The following is a 14005-nucleotide window of genomic DNA, read 5'->3' as shown; positions in this document are numbered from 1 at the left end:
GTTGCTTCTTGTCAGTTTAATGGGGTTAGATCTTTCCAGAGACTGGGGAATAGAGGGGGAAAGGACTTAAAGTTTTTGTTACTTAGGTTTCTGTAAGATGGACTAGTTATTGCTGCGGCAGAAGTTTAGTCCATTTCCATTGCCAATGCGATCGGCTGCCTTTCTCATCTTGAGACAGTTTTCAGACAAGAATCTGCAATTACTTGTTTTTGCAGGGCTAGCTGGAGTGCTCTAAACTAGCAGATTTGTGGAGTGGAACCTTGAACAAAGCAGAGACCCACTGTCGGTAGTTAAGACCAATAAGAGAGTGTAAGGTCAAAATAGTATCATGATACTACAGTACTGTGATAAAAGGAATTGCGTTAGAAAGAATTCTGGTCATACCTGATAAAATCCTTAGATTTTAATAATTTACTGCAGAGAATAAAGTATTTTTCATTAGAAATTACTTTGTAGTGGAAGACCAGCTCTGCAATCACAGGACTTTTACAAGGAGCATGACATTGAAAGTGACTATTGCCATGGAAGTTGAAATTTACTTTTTTAAAAGAATAGAATTAGAGTGGCAATCCTGCTGCTACTGCAGTTAAATATATAAAGCAAGTATGCTAAAGATGGAGATTTTGGCAGCAGACACTAACTATAGAGGAGGAAAAGTAGATCTCTCTTCAGGTTTTTCAGATGGCTCTCAGCTCAGATTCATGCCCAAGTTGACAAAAGATTAAGATTTTTCATGAATAATAGAACCATTCAAAATTCTGGTCAGAAATTAAGGTTATCAACATGTGTGATTTAAATGTGAAATAAGATGTTACGGTGAAATTTTTGGCTTAGTAAGAGAGAAGGCTGAGGAAGTTTAAAGTATGTTTAAGCAAGACAGCTTCAAAAAAAAAATTCATGATGCAAATGAATGACTATATGACAGTGTAATTTATTCTGTTTTTTTTTTTAATTCCACTTTAGAGGACTCCAGTAATTTTCAAGAATTTGCAGCATTGAATTGATAGTGTCATCCTCTGTGTTTTTCCTGTGCAGCTATTAGTGAATGCCAGTTATGTGGCCTGCATAACTGGTGCATATGGCTGTGTACATTCGAACTTTTAAAAAAATTCTGACTACTTTTAAAATAGCAAGTTGGATTGTCTGTGGGTGTTTACTTGAAAATTATTCATTGGGTGATGAATAACCAAAATGTTAATGGAAAATTCCTCTTTACTCCTATGTGCTGTCTTGATGGTGCTCTGCTGCTCATACCTTGAGTGACAGTGAATATTTCCTTATAGTAACAATTATAGCAGCAGTAGCGGTATTGGAAATATTTCTATTCTGATGGTTCTTGTTTGTCTCAAGTTGGAGGTCTGCTGTGTTGGATGTTGTGTACAGCAGTGGTTATCTCTGGCCTGAAGGTATGGAAAAGATTAATAATGTGTGTAAAACAGGCAAGCAGTTGAATATTGCGCGGGAAGCTCAGATTGATACTTGCATGATAATTTCTTATTATGGCAGACTGTAAGGAAAAGGGGAGAAGAATGGACACAGTTTTTACCAGCTAGTTGATCACTGAGCGATATTAGAAAAAGTCATAGAATGGATAAGGCATAAGAGATCAGAAGGAAAATGGAACTTTTTTGCATTTTTCCTCATTTGAGGAACGTTTCCTATGAATAAGAATCATCCTGGAGATGGACAGTGGAGGCTGGAATCTGTGTCAAAGCAGATAACAAGATCAGGCAGGAGAAGGCTGAAGTTGTTAAAAAGCTTAAAGATTGTGTTTGGGGGGAAAAAAAGGACGAAGAGATGGATTGAAGTAATGAATCAAGAAGATAAGTTCCTTGCTCTTTTGTCCAGCTGTCTTTGGATGGACATCCTTTGGGGAAGTTTAAATCTCTCTATGAAAAGATTGAATGTCACAAGGAACTCTTCACTTTCTGTTTCTCCTCTTTGCAAGTGGAAAAAGCAGGCTACTTCCATGTTCCCTGCTAACTTCTGCCAATTGAGTGAACATGTTGAAAAGATTGATTGTGGGCTAGGAAGGCAAGTTTAAGACCTGGAATCATTCTTTTCATGGAAGTGAACAAGTTTCACGTTTCAGAGAAAGTGCTTTGTTGCAGAATCACTGAAATAAGAAAAGCACCTTCAAAGTAATTTTGTTTTGTGATGTTTTAACGTAAGACTACACCTCTTTTATTCTTTTTTCTTTTCTTTTTTTTTTTTCTCCTTTCCAAATACTTGCCATGTGTGAAGCTTTTCAGTGCTGAATTGTGCTAGTTACTTACCAGAGGATAGCTTACAAAAATTTAAACAAGCGTGGAACCTGATCTAGTGAATGTGCTTTTTTTTTATGTGAGTATCCTAATGAGGTGCATGCATTACATTCCTGATATTTTTGCAGATGAAGTACAAGTCCCATATTGAACATACATCTTGCTTGTTACACTCCTCCTGTACAGGAAAGGATATGATGACATCAGTTCAATTTAAAAGCCTGTAGGGGAGGAACTGGGAAGCAGATATTTTAAAACAATAATAAACTTTTTCTTTTGCTGTGGTCTCCATTTTTCGTTACGCTGGTGTAGCGCAGAGAAACAAGGATATGGTTTTGATGTTGCTGTGTGGTAAGCATTAGGTGGCAGTAGTGTGTTGTATTTGGCAGGTGCTTTATCATTTGGTTTTTATCTTCCGCAATCTTTAGTGCGGCGCAATAAATAGCGAAAACCTGTATTTTATATCTGTATAGTTTTTGTAAAATGCTGATTTATGGTTGTTCTGACTGTATGTGACTGAAGGGCAGCCGTTGTTTGGACTCTTGTATGCATTAGGTGGGCTTAGCGTACTGTAGTTTCTGCACGACATTAATTACTTATTTTCTGATACACCGTATCTAATAGTGATAATATTAACTGAAAATATTCTGATGAGAAATATGCTGTTAATGGCTGAGTTTAGTTTTGCAGCCTTTATTTTTTCATAAACTATGACCATTTCTAAATTTTAATATAGCCTGTTAGGTGAAGTATGGTTTTTATGCTTGTTGTTTACTCTTTTGTTCTTAGATAAAAAACAAACTTGGGCTCAAGAGAATGTTGGTAGGAACATAATTAACCTTTCAGCATAGTGGTGTTATTGTCACTCCAGATCTTAGACAAGTGTGGTTACCTTGTGACCCTTTTGGAGGTTGTTTTCCCCTCACCCTTGTTTCTCACAGGTAAAGGATCTCAAGGAGTTTAGAGTTGGTGTTGCATTGTATTAATTGGGCAGGATGATCAATTAATAGAAGAAGAGCAAGAAGGTGTTGACAGAACATGCTATCTAATTAGTACCTGGTGAACCATGTAGGCCACAGAGCCCAGAGTGTAATGTTGCTTCAGAGTAGCTGCTATACAAGACCTTTAGATGCAAAAGAAGCCGGTAGAAAAGCTAAAAAAGACTATTTCAGCATAATTCCAGTGAAGGAAATCTTCATTGCTGAAAAACTTCACTTTCCACTGTAAACTTGGGGAAAGTTGGGGATACTTAATTCAAAGAAGGGGCATGTATCAAAGTATCCAGCCTGTATTTTGTACAAGTCTTGCTCTTAAAAATTATGTAGCCTTTATTTTGTTCAGGGTTTTTTTTATGTAAGAGGTAATCTACAAATTATGGAAATAGATGAAATAGTTTTTAAAAAATAAAACTTTCTTTTTTTGGAGTAGTAAGAAAGAAATACTAGAGCAGTAAGATTTCCTGATGGCTCATGTGATAAAATGGCAAGCAAACTCATTTTAAGAGCAAGTAGCACCACAATGCTTTGAGGTTCCACCATAACTGGTTTTCTGTTACATATTAGTTTGTAATAACTTTTCCGTTGAAAATTAAGTAATTTTGAATTGAAAAGTGCTTTGAGTCTAGCAAGGTAGTACTGACAGAATCACTTGATTACTGGCAATTATGCAGTTTTTTCATTTATTTTTATAAATACATTGATAATTCATTCATGCTATTCACTCCCAAATTCTCCCTCCTCTCACAATAGGAGAAAAGCTTAATGTTTACATGTTTCAAACAAACATTTTTTTAAATGAATTCATTTTCTCCTACAGTTTGAGCTTCTTTGTTTTACTGAAATAAACCACTTGCTGGTTTAGAATACTTTGATTGAATAAATCATTCACATTTTTGTCAAATATTTAAACGTTTCTTTTCATTCTGCCCTAATAATGAGTTCAGCTGGTGAAGCTGGAAAATGGCTTCTTTCTGTGACCTTTCAGTGAGTGCCACAGGGTGGAGGCCAAGTGCGTGTTTGTCACCTTTTTTTCTTGACTAGCACAGGTGGCTAAGACATGTGCTTTTCTTAAATTTAGTTATCCAAAAATTCAAATTCCAGTTTAATAAACAATTTTATAATTCAATCTATGTTCTGATTTAAATGCATTGCAGAATGGATTCTGCAAGAAAGAAAGAGAGTTCAGCCCTAGAGCATAACAGCCAGTCTACATAGATTCTAATCTGTATGTCACACTGCTCGTAACCAGAGTACATGATCATTTGGAGGTGGTGGGCTTGGTTGCTCAAATATAGCTGTCACATGGTGTAGGTAATACCAAATACGTGTGTTAATTCTATTACATGCTGATAGGGATTTGTGGCTTAAAGTATTCAGTGTGACAATGTATGTAAAATTAGTAAAAGTGTTAACTTATACGTAGTTATATAGCTCCTGGAGTGTTGTAATTGTATTATATGGTTCCTTTTTTTGTGCTCTGTCCAGCAGGGAGACTGTTCAGCTTTATATTTTGGTGCTCTATCAGCTGATCTGAAACTTTCAATACATGTCACATAATTTGATTTAAAATATTGCTGCAAGCCACATAATGACATAGTATTGAACTGGAAATGTGCAGTTTTGCTGGGACGTGGGATGGTGAGGGGAACCCACTCTCCTATACTGTGTTAAGCTTAGCTATAGTATTTCAGGTACACAAATTTAATATCTTGGATAGTTCTAGACATAAATTTATTGAGCCCTGAGACCAACAGAAGCAGAAATCCCAGTTTTGTGATAGTGATCATGAGGTCTGGGGCCTTGACCAGCCACACTTAAATGGCCTGAGGACAGAGGTTTTAGGAAGGGTACCCTTTGTCAAAAACCTGAAGTCAGTTTGAGCTTTGTGATGGAGGCAAGGTTTTTCTCCTAGCTATGACACCAGCCTGTCAGGTTCACAGTCTGCGGTAAGAGACTTTCAGATAGGTGGTTCTGGATCAAAGCAACAACATTCTTCTATTTCCAAATGTCATTTTAGAAGGAGGAGGGATGCTGCACAAAGCTTAGTTGTCCAAACTTGATTCCAGAAGTATGCTAATATGAAAACAGAACACTGGCTTTTTGTGAAGAGAGAGAGAAAAAGAGAACGAAGCGCAGAGAATGTCAGCATACTATATTATTTTGATTCATGAAATGATTTAGAGTTGTTGATTTAGATATTTATAGATGTGGTCATATGGCCAGATTAAGGAATCTTGTTTTAAGAACTATAATTTCTTTTTATAAAAATGTGTCCACGTGGTCTGTAGATAACAAGAGAAATGGATGCAATTATATGACCCAGTCCAGCCCTTGTTTAGCAGTTAATTTCGCCAGATTTCTATGAGCATTTGGTCAGATCTGCACAGATTTGGTTGCTGGTTAAAATCTAGCCAAGGCTGGTGGTGTCTTAATTGCTACCACAGAGCAACCATTTGGCCTGTGCGAGATGAATGTTGTCAAGGTACCTTCTGCAAGGCGGACATTCATCCACTGGGAATGTATCAAGAAAGTTTTCATTAATTGGTCCCTTTGTTGGCATTTGTGGCAGGGCAGCCAAAAACTGAGTATGAACAGACACTCTATGTCAGGGGGTGAGATTTATTGGCAAGTCCCAGTAAAAACTGGTATTTACTACATATATTGTAAACAGGGGCAAAGGACTTTCCTCCTAAGAACAGCCTGGCATAAAATTTACTCAGCTTTCTTTTTTTTTTTTTTTTTTCTTTTAGAAAGGCAGGGAAATGTAACAAGAATTCAGACTACAAACTGAAATTAAGAAGAAAAATATTTACCAGCTATTTCCTATTTAATGTTGCCTGTCTTGCAGATTCTTAATACGATGTGAAGTGTTATGATGAGCTCTGTAGTGTACAGACAAATTTGCATGGACCTATGAATACTTCTGTCAGATGAGAACACTTGACAGTTTTTGTCCTGACCTCATTAGCTTAACCTGTAGATAATAACAATTACAGTTGATAATGTATAAATGTTGTGCAAAGCCTGAAAAAATGTTTTTAAACATAATTTCCAATTTTGATATTTTTTATGTTTATGTTAATGCCTGTGTTTTGTTCTTGTTTTGTTGAAAGAATGCACTTCATTACGTTGCTAGGGACGTACTGATCGGGATTTCTGCATTTTTATCTTACTGCAACACGCTTGTTTGCTAAACTCTGTATAGACCAATACTGTTTGTGTTAGGCTTTCTGTTCTGCTTCATTATGCCCATTTTGTCTGTAAAAGAATTTTAAGTGATTTTATATTATAATGTGGAATAAATAAAATAATAGTTTAGACTTACTAACCAAATAAACTGTCATATATTGACTCCGAGAGAGAATTCTGACTCTGAAATTTGAATATATTGTGTCCTCAATATTGAGCTTCAGATACAATAGATTGAACCCCCTCAAATACCGATGATGTGTTGGTTTGGTTTTGGGGCTTTCTTTAAGTGCTTGGTATTAATGTGTGCAATTCCAGTAAGGAGTCAAAGTCTCTTTCTGTTGGATTCCCAGCCGTGAGTCTGGCAATGTTATTTGAAAATAGTGGCTTGGGTTTCTCTCTTCATCCAGCTGCTTCCAATGTTTCCCCCCTCTCATTCTTTCTCTCTTCTGACCAGCATAATATCCCACTCCTGTGTCCACTTGCTGTCATTCACCTAACTCTGTCAGCGGAAATGGATGTCATTGATGTGTTCTGCTGTTATCCTATGCTATCTGATGCTTATCCATGGTGACTTTCACATTGGCAATGTTAATCCAACCAACCCTTTTCATACCAGTTTTGTGACTTTTGCCTCTTCTGTTTGCGATTTTAATTCAGTTCTGCCATTCATAAAAAATGGTAGTTGCAGCTGATGTGGAGCAGTGTTCTATTTGTAAAGTGTGGGTTGAATTTCTCTTCCCAGACCATTACAGAGTGTCTTTCACCACTGCTTGTTTTTAATATAAATACAGATTTTTTTTATGAATTCCAGGAGGTTTTGTAATTGTAATGTAGGTCAGGAACACTGTGGCTTCTGGTTACTTTTGCTGTGACCAAAAAAAAAAAAAGAAAAAAAAAAAAAGAAAAAAAATCATTCATACTTGGTTGTAAATCTTATTTCTACGTGCCTTACATGAAACAAATAGTGTCAGGCTATAAAACTATCATAGCTGCTTCTGTATGTCTAACATGGAGAAAGGGAAAAGGATGCTAAGAGATACTAAGTTAATTTTAGATATTAATATTCTATCATTGACTTATTTACAGCTTAGATTTAGTCATTAGATGTAATTCCTACAAAAGCAGAAGTACTTGAATGCATGTGAGTAATCCCCTGTTAGAATCTTACTCCTTGATTTACTCAGTAAGAAGGGCACATCTCTAGCTGTAAAAATATCCCTCATTCAAATATAAGCACACACCTCCTATGGAAATAAAGCAGGAATTCAAGACTTGTCTAAACTCGTCAATTTAATTTAGCAAAGTAATTTCATGAGACTGTAGATAATTTCAGAGTTAATCTTTAATAAATCTGATAGTTTAGAAATTTACTATGCTGTAGCTGTTGGTAGTGCTGACTGCTTAGTGGTTCCTTTATGATTCATGATAGTAAGTCCAGAATAGTCTAACTCTTTAATTTTTCAGCTCTGATGGTTTCATTATTGTTCTATGTCTGTCTTTACTTTTGAATTTTAGAACCTTAATAATGGTTTCACTTAGAAAAAAAAAAATCAAAAAGATGTATAATAAGAATTCTAAAGTCTGAAATTATCATTTTGGAAGAGAAGGCCAAGATTTACCACAGCCACATCTAGTTCATCCTTTTTATATTACTTTTTGTTTGCTGCTCAAGACTTCTCCAAATGTTTGACAGCTTTGCATGAAATATTGGAAAGTAGGAAAGACACAGCCATAGAAAGTGGAGAGTACTGCTTATTTCAACCCTGGAAACTTAGAGCTGACCTACTTCTTTTTCCTTAGTGAGAAAAAATAAAAGTTTACATTTTAAGTAGGCTTGCTTAAAAACTGTGTCATTTTACGAGGGAGAAGTTCTTTGCAGTTACCTGTGAAATACATAGTAGTAAATGAAAGCACCTTCTCATAACTTAAATAAAAATTTGGAAGAAGTAGTAGTTTCCGTAGAAAACAAAGCCTCCTGTTTTGATGTATGGAATTGGGGATGTGGTGCATCTTTGGTTTTTTTAAAGTGAATACTCCTTATACCCAAGGCAAAACAACCATGTAATGTATTAAGTAATAAATGAGAAGGAATAGTACTTTCTTAACGTTTTCTAAATAATCAGCCTTTTCAATTTGTCATGTGGAAAAGCAGTTATGAGTAAAAGTTTGACTATTTTAAGCAGTTTAGTTAGTGTGTATTCCACAGTTTAGCAAGAGATCACAAGTTTAATGTGAAACATATGGCCTGTATGCTTCACCACTCCCCTCCCAATAAGTCATATTAAGGTGATTCTCACTGGGTACTGCAAATTTCTTTTGAAAAATAAATTCATGAGCACCAATAAGAAAAGTATGTTAAATTGATTTAACTAGAGATTTTCTGCTTGCTAATTTAAAGTTGATTAGAATCAATCGACCCTGTTATACTTATCACATACAGTTAGGCAACTCGTACAAGTGTTGGGAGGATGGGGACCTTCGCATGTCACCTCTGTTCCTTGATTTGCTCAACCAGATACCGTGGTTTCTCATCTTGTGGTATGAGGGTTCTCAAGGTCTGTCGGCAGGGTTACTGACATGTAATACCATTACAGTTATTGACCAAATAACTGTTAGCTTCCAGGGATTAATTTTGCAATTCTTAACCTGCAGAAGGGCCCAAACTTCACAGAGCATGAAGTAGGCAGAAATAAAGAATGTAGCAGTTGAATGTGCTGTAGTGTGTTCCAAAATCTTATACAAACCCTATGAGTGAAAGCCATATGTGTCATACACTTTATAAATAAAAATATCACTGTATAAACAAAGTAGATGATGGTACTCCAGTAATTTCCAGAGAGCCTACACTTTTAATTATTTGGTGAACGCAACAACATTAACGCCTTTTTTCTGAGACAGAAAAAGTTTGCTCACTTGGTTGTTCTTAATTCTGTAGTAGGTGTCAAAGGCAATAGACTAGCATAGTGAAATACAATTAATTTATCTAAACTAAGATATTCCATGAAAAACTTAGAAATTTTTTGAATACTTATATAACTATAAACTGAACCTGTGTCTGTGTTTCAGAGTACGTTTGCCAGTGCTGTTCCCACTGAACATCATGTGCTGGACAGTACAGTCTGATGTATATTAAAAATAAGACAGTTCAAGATAGTTGTTTTGGAAAAATATAATAATGATACTGTAATTGATAAAGGGCATGAGGTTAAGTTTGTATTACCCTGCTTTTCTGTTTCCCTGCAGCACTAAAAATTTCAACAAATCTCCAACAGATAATGTTTAGTGTGTTTTTAATTTCAGCTTTGGACTTCAAGGTTTGTGCTTTTTAAAATTTTTCTTAGTGATTGTAAAAACTAAAATAAAAACACTAAAAAAAAAAAAAAAGCCCCACCCTTATACCAAGAGCCAAAGTCCTCAAGAAAGACTGGCAATGTGATGTTTAAGATAGATGTCAAGGGAGCAAGCCATATCCCATGTATGTGTAAGGTACTCTTTATAGTTAACAAATGAACCAATATATTTCTGTTATCAATCAGTTTAATTTTTAACATTCACAGTAACCACAAAGCATCATATGCTGTAAAGTGATATAAATTCCAGACAGTTTTTAGTAATGGAAAGAATGCAAACTACTTCTATTGGAGGTATAAAAAAAAGGAAAAATAGATGGGGCATACATCTCTAACCTTCTTGCTTTTCCCCTCCCTCTATCAGACTCGGGAAAATATCTTTTATTGGTTTTATAAGGTTCTATTGAGTAGTAACATGTTAGTAAGAATTATTACTGTGTTCAAAACTTGAGTTCTCAGTGAAAAGCTATTTTTATGGAAGTATTGCTTCTTAAAAACATTATGCATGTGCAGCCAGCAACATATAAATATATCCAAGGTGCAGAAATACAGCTGAAAATAGTGCTGAGGTGGCAGGTATGAATGACACAAAAATAACTTGCACAGAATTTGAGAAGTGATATTGCAGGAGACATTGGAGGGCTCTAACATTTGGAGTAAGAACTTACAACTGGATGCAGAAAGGGAGAGATGAACAACAAGTTCAGTTTGAGTAGAAGGAGATAGGTCGAGTAGAAAACAGGCTTGTCTGTTTTCATTACAGAGCCTGTACAGGGCTGCAGCTGAGATTAACCCAGAAATAAGGCTGAATGGGAAAAGAGGAGGAGATCAGAAACATACATCGTATTTCACCTCCCTCAAAACAAAACCAAACCCCTGGCTCTGAGGCAGCTCCTCTGAAGGGCATGCTGGAGGGGGAGGAGAATGAGAAGCAAGACTATGGTAACCAAGAACGAGGGAAGATACCAAAAAAGAGTATGGTTGGTTGATGTCTGAAGTATTGATGGAGGACATTAGAATATTCTCTCTAAATTTCAGCTTTTATAGGTTGGTTGAAACTTTGGTACAGTGTCATCTGTGGTTGGTGTCTGAGCTGGCCGAACAGGCTCTGAAACAGCTGGAGGGAGGACACCTCTCACTAAAGGCATCGGATAGTAATAGAGGAACAAGCCCAACAGAGGAAGGAGCAAACAGTTTCAGAAAGCGTGGAGACCAAAATGGATATATATTTAATTTTTTTTATTAGTAATCCCCTACAATGTAATTGTTACATGAAATGGTAGTCTTTTGAATAGAAAAAATTACATATGCTACAAATTTTCCACATCTGTAGGAAAAGTTAAAAGCTAAATCATAAATCTGAAGGATAATGATTTTTTTTTTTTGCATTATTCAAGAAATGAACATAGCCTTTTCTGCATTATTATTTTTCCAAAGTACTTTTGTGACATTTGTGGCTTACTGTTTTTTACTGACCATTTCCACTATAGTCCAAAATAATTTTTCAATGAGGTAGAGTTTTGGTGTAGCAAAGGAAAAGTGTGATCGATTTTTTTTTTTTGTGGGGGTGTTTTCTTGACATCCTTGATGGGACGAAGCCAGTGTTCTTCGTGGTGTTTCGGGCAATTGGTCAGTAATTGTTTCACACCTTTATAAGAAACTGATCTGAGAAGGTGTGGTCTTGTGGCCAATCCAAACATAGAACAATATGAGCAATGTTTTTCTGGCAGTGCATTCAAATCCAGTTAAGTTTCAGTGCTCTGGTATAATATCCCTTGGGCAGCCCTTTACGTCCCTTTGGGTGTAAGCTTGTAGGAGAATGCTTACAGTATCATCCAAATGAAGTGAAACACATAGCAGTCATCTAAGTCTTTTTAGGTATTATAATTAACCCTGCAATATTTGAGGTGGGTCCAAATTTTAAAATAATGAAGTGTCATTTTTTTTTAAAGATAAAATATTGCTGTGAGTAGTAACTGCTGGGTGCGTACCTCAAACATCATTGTTAAAATAAATAACATTGCTAAAAGGAAACCGTAGAAGTCTTTAATGTGGTCTGACTATTTTGCCTTGTATGCTTATTAGGCATTGATTTTTATTTTTTTTAATCTTTCATAAATGTGGTCTACAATCAACCACCAATGTTTAAAATACTATTAAAATTGAAATACAACTAGAAAAGCTAGTTGTATTTCAGAAAAATTGATTTGAAAACAAATAGTACATTTAAATAGCTTTTACAGTACAGCATGATGCATGCTGACAGAACACTCAATGCTTACCAACTAAAGGTGTAATTACTCATTATCTAATCAGCTATTTAGAATACAATGACTAAATGCAATGACCAAAAATTTTTGAAGAAATCAGAATGCTCTGTTCAGAACCTGTAGTACAAATGGCAAAGAAAACATGTTACCATTTTAATTACTATTGCCTATTTAATGTGAGATTTCTTGCAGCCATGTCCTTGAATAACCATTTCTTAACTAAAATGACACAATTTTGTAGCCAGTGATCCATGACTTTAAATATTTGGAAGGGCTATTGATTCATTGAACTGGAATAAATTAAAGATGTTGACGCATATTTTCAAAAGTAGAATTACATGTATTATAAAGTATATTTGATGATGTATATTCTATTTGCCATTTCAATAACAAAAAAAAAAGCTAGGTACATTTAATACAGCATTCAATTTATCTGCAACAGCCTTAACTAAACGTTGGTGGTATTGAAATCAGCTGTGTGTAATGTTATGAGAGCTGCTAGCACCTGCAGCACCTCCTCTTGTTCCTGTGTTGTGGTCCTCTGCATGTACCTATTTCTGTTTGTGGAGGCCGTTCTCTCCAGGTAAATTGTCCATAAGACCAATGATTCCATCAGCAAATTATCCATAAAATGCCGTCAGTGCACGCGGTGACATTTGTGCCACTGGTGGTTTTGTTGCCATTTCAGTGGTCTAATTAAATTGGCAGTTTCCTCTTGTGCCCAGCATCGTTGTCTCCCTTCCTTTGGCACCTTAGCTCAGACCTTCTCCTTTTCTCTGTCCTTTTAACTGAATATCAAATGCATTATTGATTGCTCCTCTTCCACCCTTCTCTCTTCCACTCCCCTCAACTTTTTTTTTTTTTTTTGATTGGCAGTATCATCCAGACAAACAGAAGGCAGATGCGCCAGCAGGAGAAGTGGAGGAGCGCGTGCAGAGGTTCATTGAAATTGATCAAGCGTGGAAAATTCTAGGGAACGAAGAGACAAAAAAAGAGTATGACCTGCAGCAGCGTGGTAGGTTCCTGCCAAGGAGTGCTGTAGTGGCAGCAGCTCTTTAAATAAGCAGCGTCTGGGAGTGGTAGTTAGATGGTATTTTAAAATGCTGTTTATTGCTGAACCAAATGTTTCTTTCACTCTTGTCCTACTTTCCAATGTGGATCCATTATTTATAGCTTTTGCTACACATACATTAGCTAGTGAAAACATTGAATTCCTTCCAACAAAACATTAGGTGGTGTTATTCCTAATAATTTGAATGAATATGAAATTTATACTAATTACAGACCTTAGCCCTTTTTATTTTATTACGGCAGCTTTATTAAGCCTTCTTAATTTTAAGTCTGATACTACATTTTGTTGCAGTATCTTAGATACAGATATTAATCTATTTATACCCAGTGTTCAACATGTATGGGTTTATAAGCACTTCAGAATAATTAAGACACATTCTTTTTGGTTGTTTGTGTGTTATGGTAGCTTTCATAATTCATCTGTAGTCTAAACTAGTCTTTTTAAAGCGGGTTTATAAATAATATTCCAATATAACACATTAACTAGGCAGCTCTAGCATGCATTTCTTTTTATACCTCTCAGAAAATAGCTTCTTAAAACAGTGACAGGCTGTTGTGAGAAAGAAAGGGGGGAAATGTAGGTCAGGTCTGTCACACATGGGCTACCATTACATGAAGTGATAGGCTGTCTTTCTGCTCTGGCCTCAGGATAGGAGTCCCTCAGCCTTCCATTAGAACCTTCAATAAATGTATATCCACCCTACATGTTAATGGGGGGAGTCAATAATAGTGTATTGCCTGTGGGGAAAACACTCAGTCGCACTCTGCAGTAACACACTCTGGTCCAGCATTGACGTGTAGCCACCACCACTTTTGAATGTGTCTGATAAAAGCCCACTGTCTCTGCAGCTTGTTATTGA

General features: G+C 36.0%; 1 protein-coding gene across 5 annotated transcripts in view; it reads left to right on the top strand.

The window, feature by feature from the left end:
• Positions 1 to 14005, top strand: part of DNAJC24 (DnaJ heat shock protein family (Hsp40) member C24) — a 41268-nt gene that overhangs the window by 13180 nt on the left and 14083 nt on the right. For all 5 annotated transcript variants that reach the window (XR_015258597.1, XR_015258595.1, XR_015258596.1 and 2 more), the window contains exon 3: positions 12951 to 13089. Coding sequence is in view for 2 of the 5 variants with exons in the window: in XM_086747926.1 (XP_086604052.1) it covers positions 12951 to 13089 (139 nt within the window). In the remaining 3 variants the exon portion in view is untranslated. The remainder of the gene's footprint in view (positions 1 to 12950; positions 13090 to 14005) is intronic.

Source organism: Chlamydotis macqueenii, chromosome 5 (genome assembly GCF_036417535.1).
Source record: "Chlamydotis macqueenii isolate bChlMac1 chromosome 5, bChlMac1.mat, whole genome shotgun sequence".
Lineage (NCBI taxonomy): Eukaryota > Metazoa > Chordata > Aves > Otidiformes > Otididae > Chlamydotis > Chlamydotis macqueenii.
The sequence above is the reverse complement of the archived record's forward strand: the minus strand, read 5'-3'. Positions and strand labels throughout refer to the sequence as shown.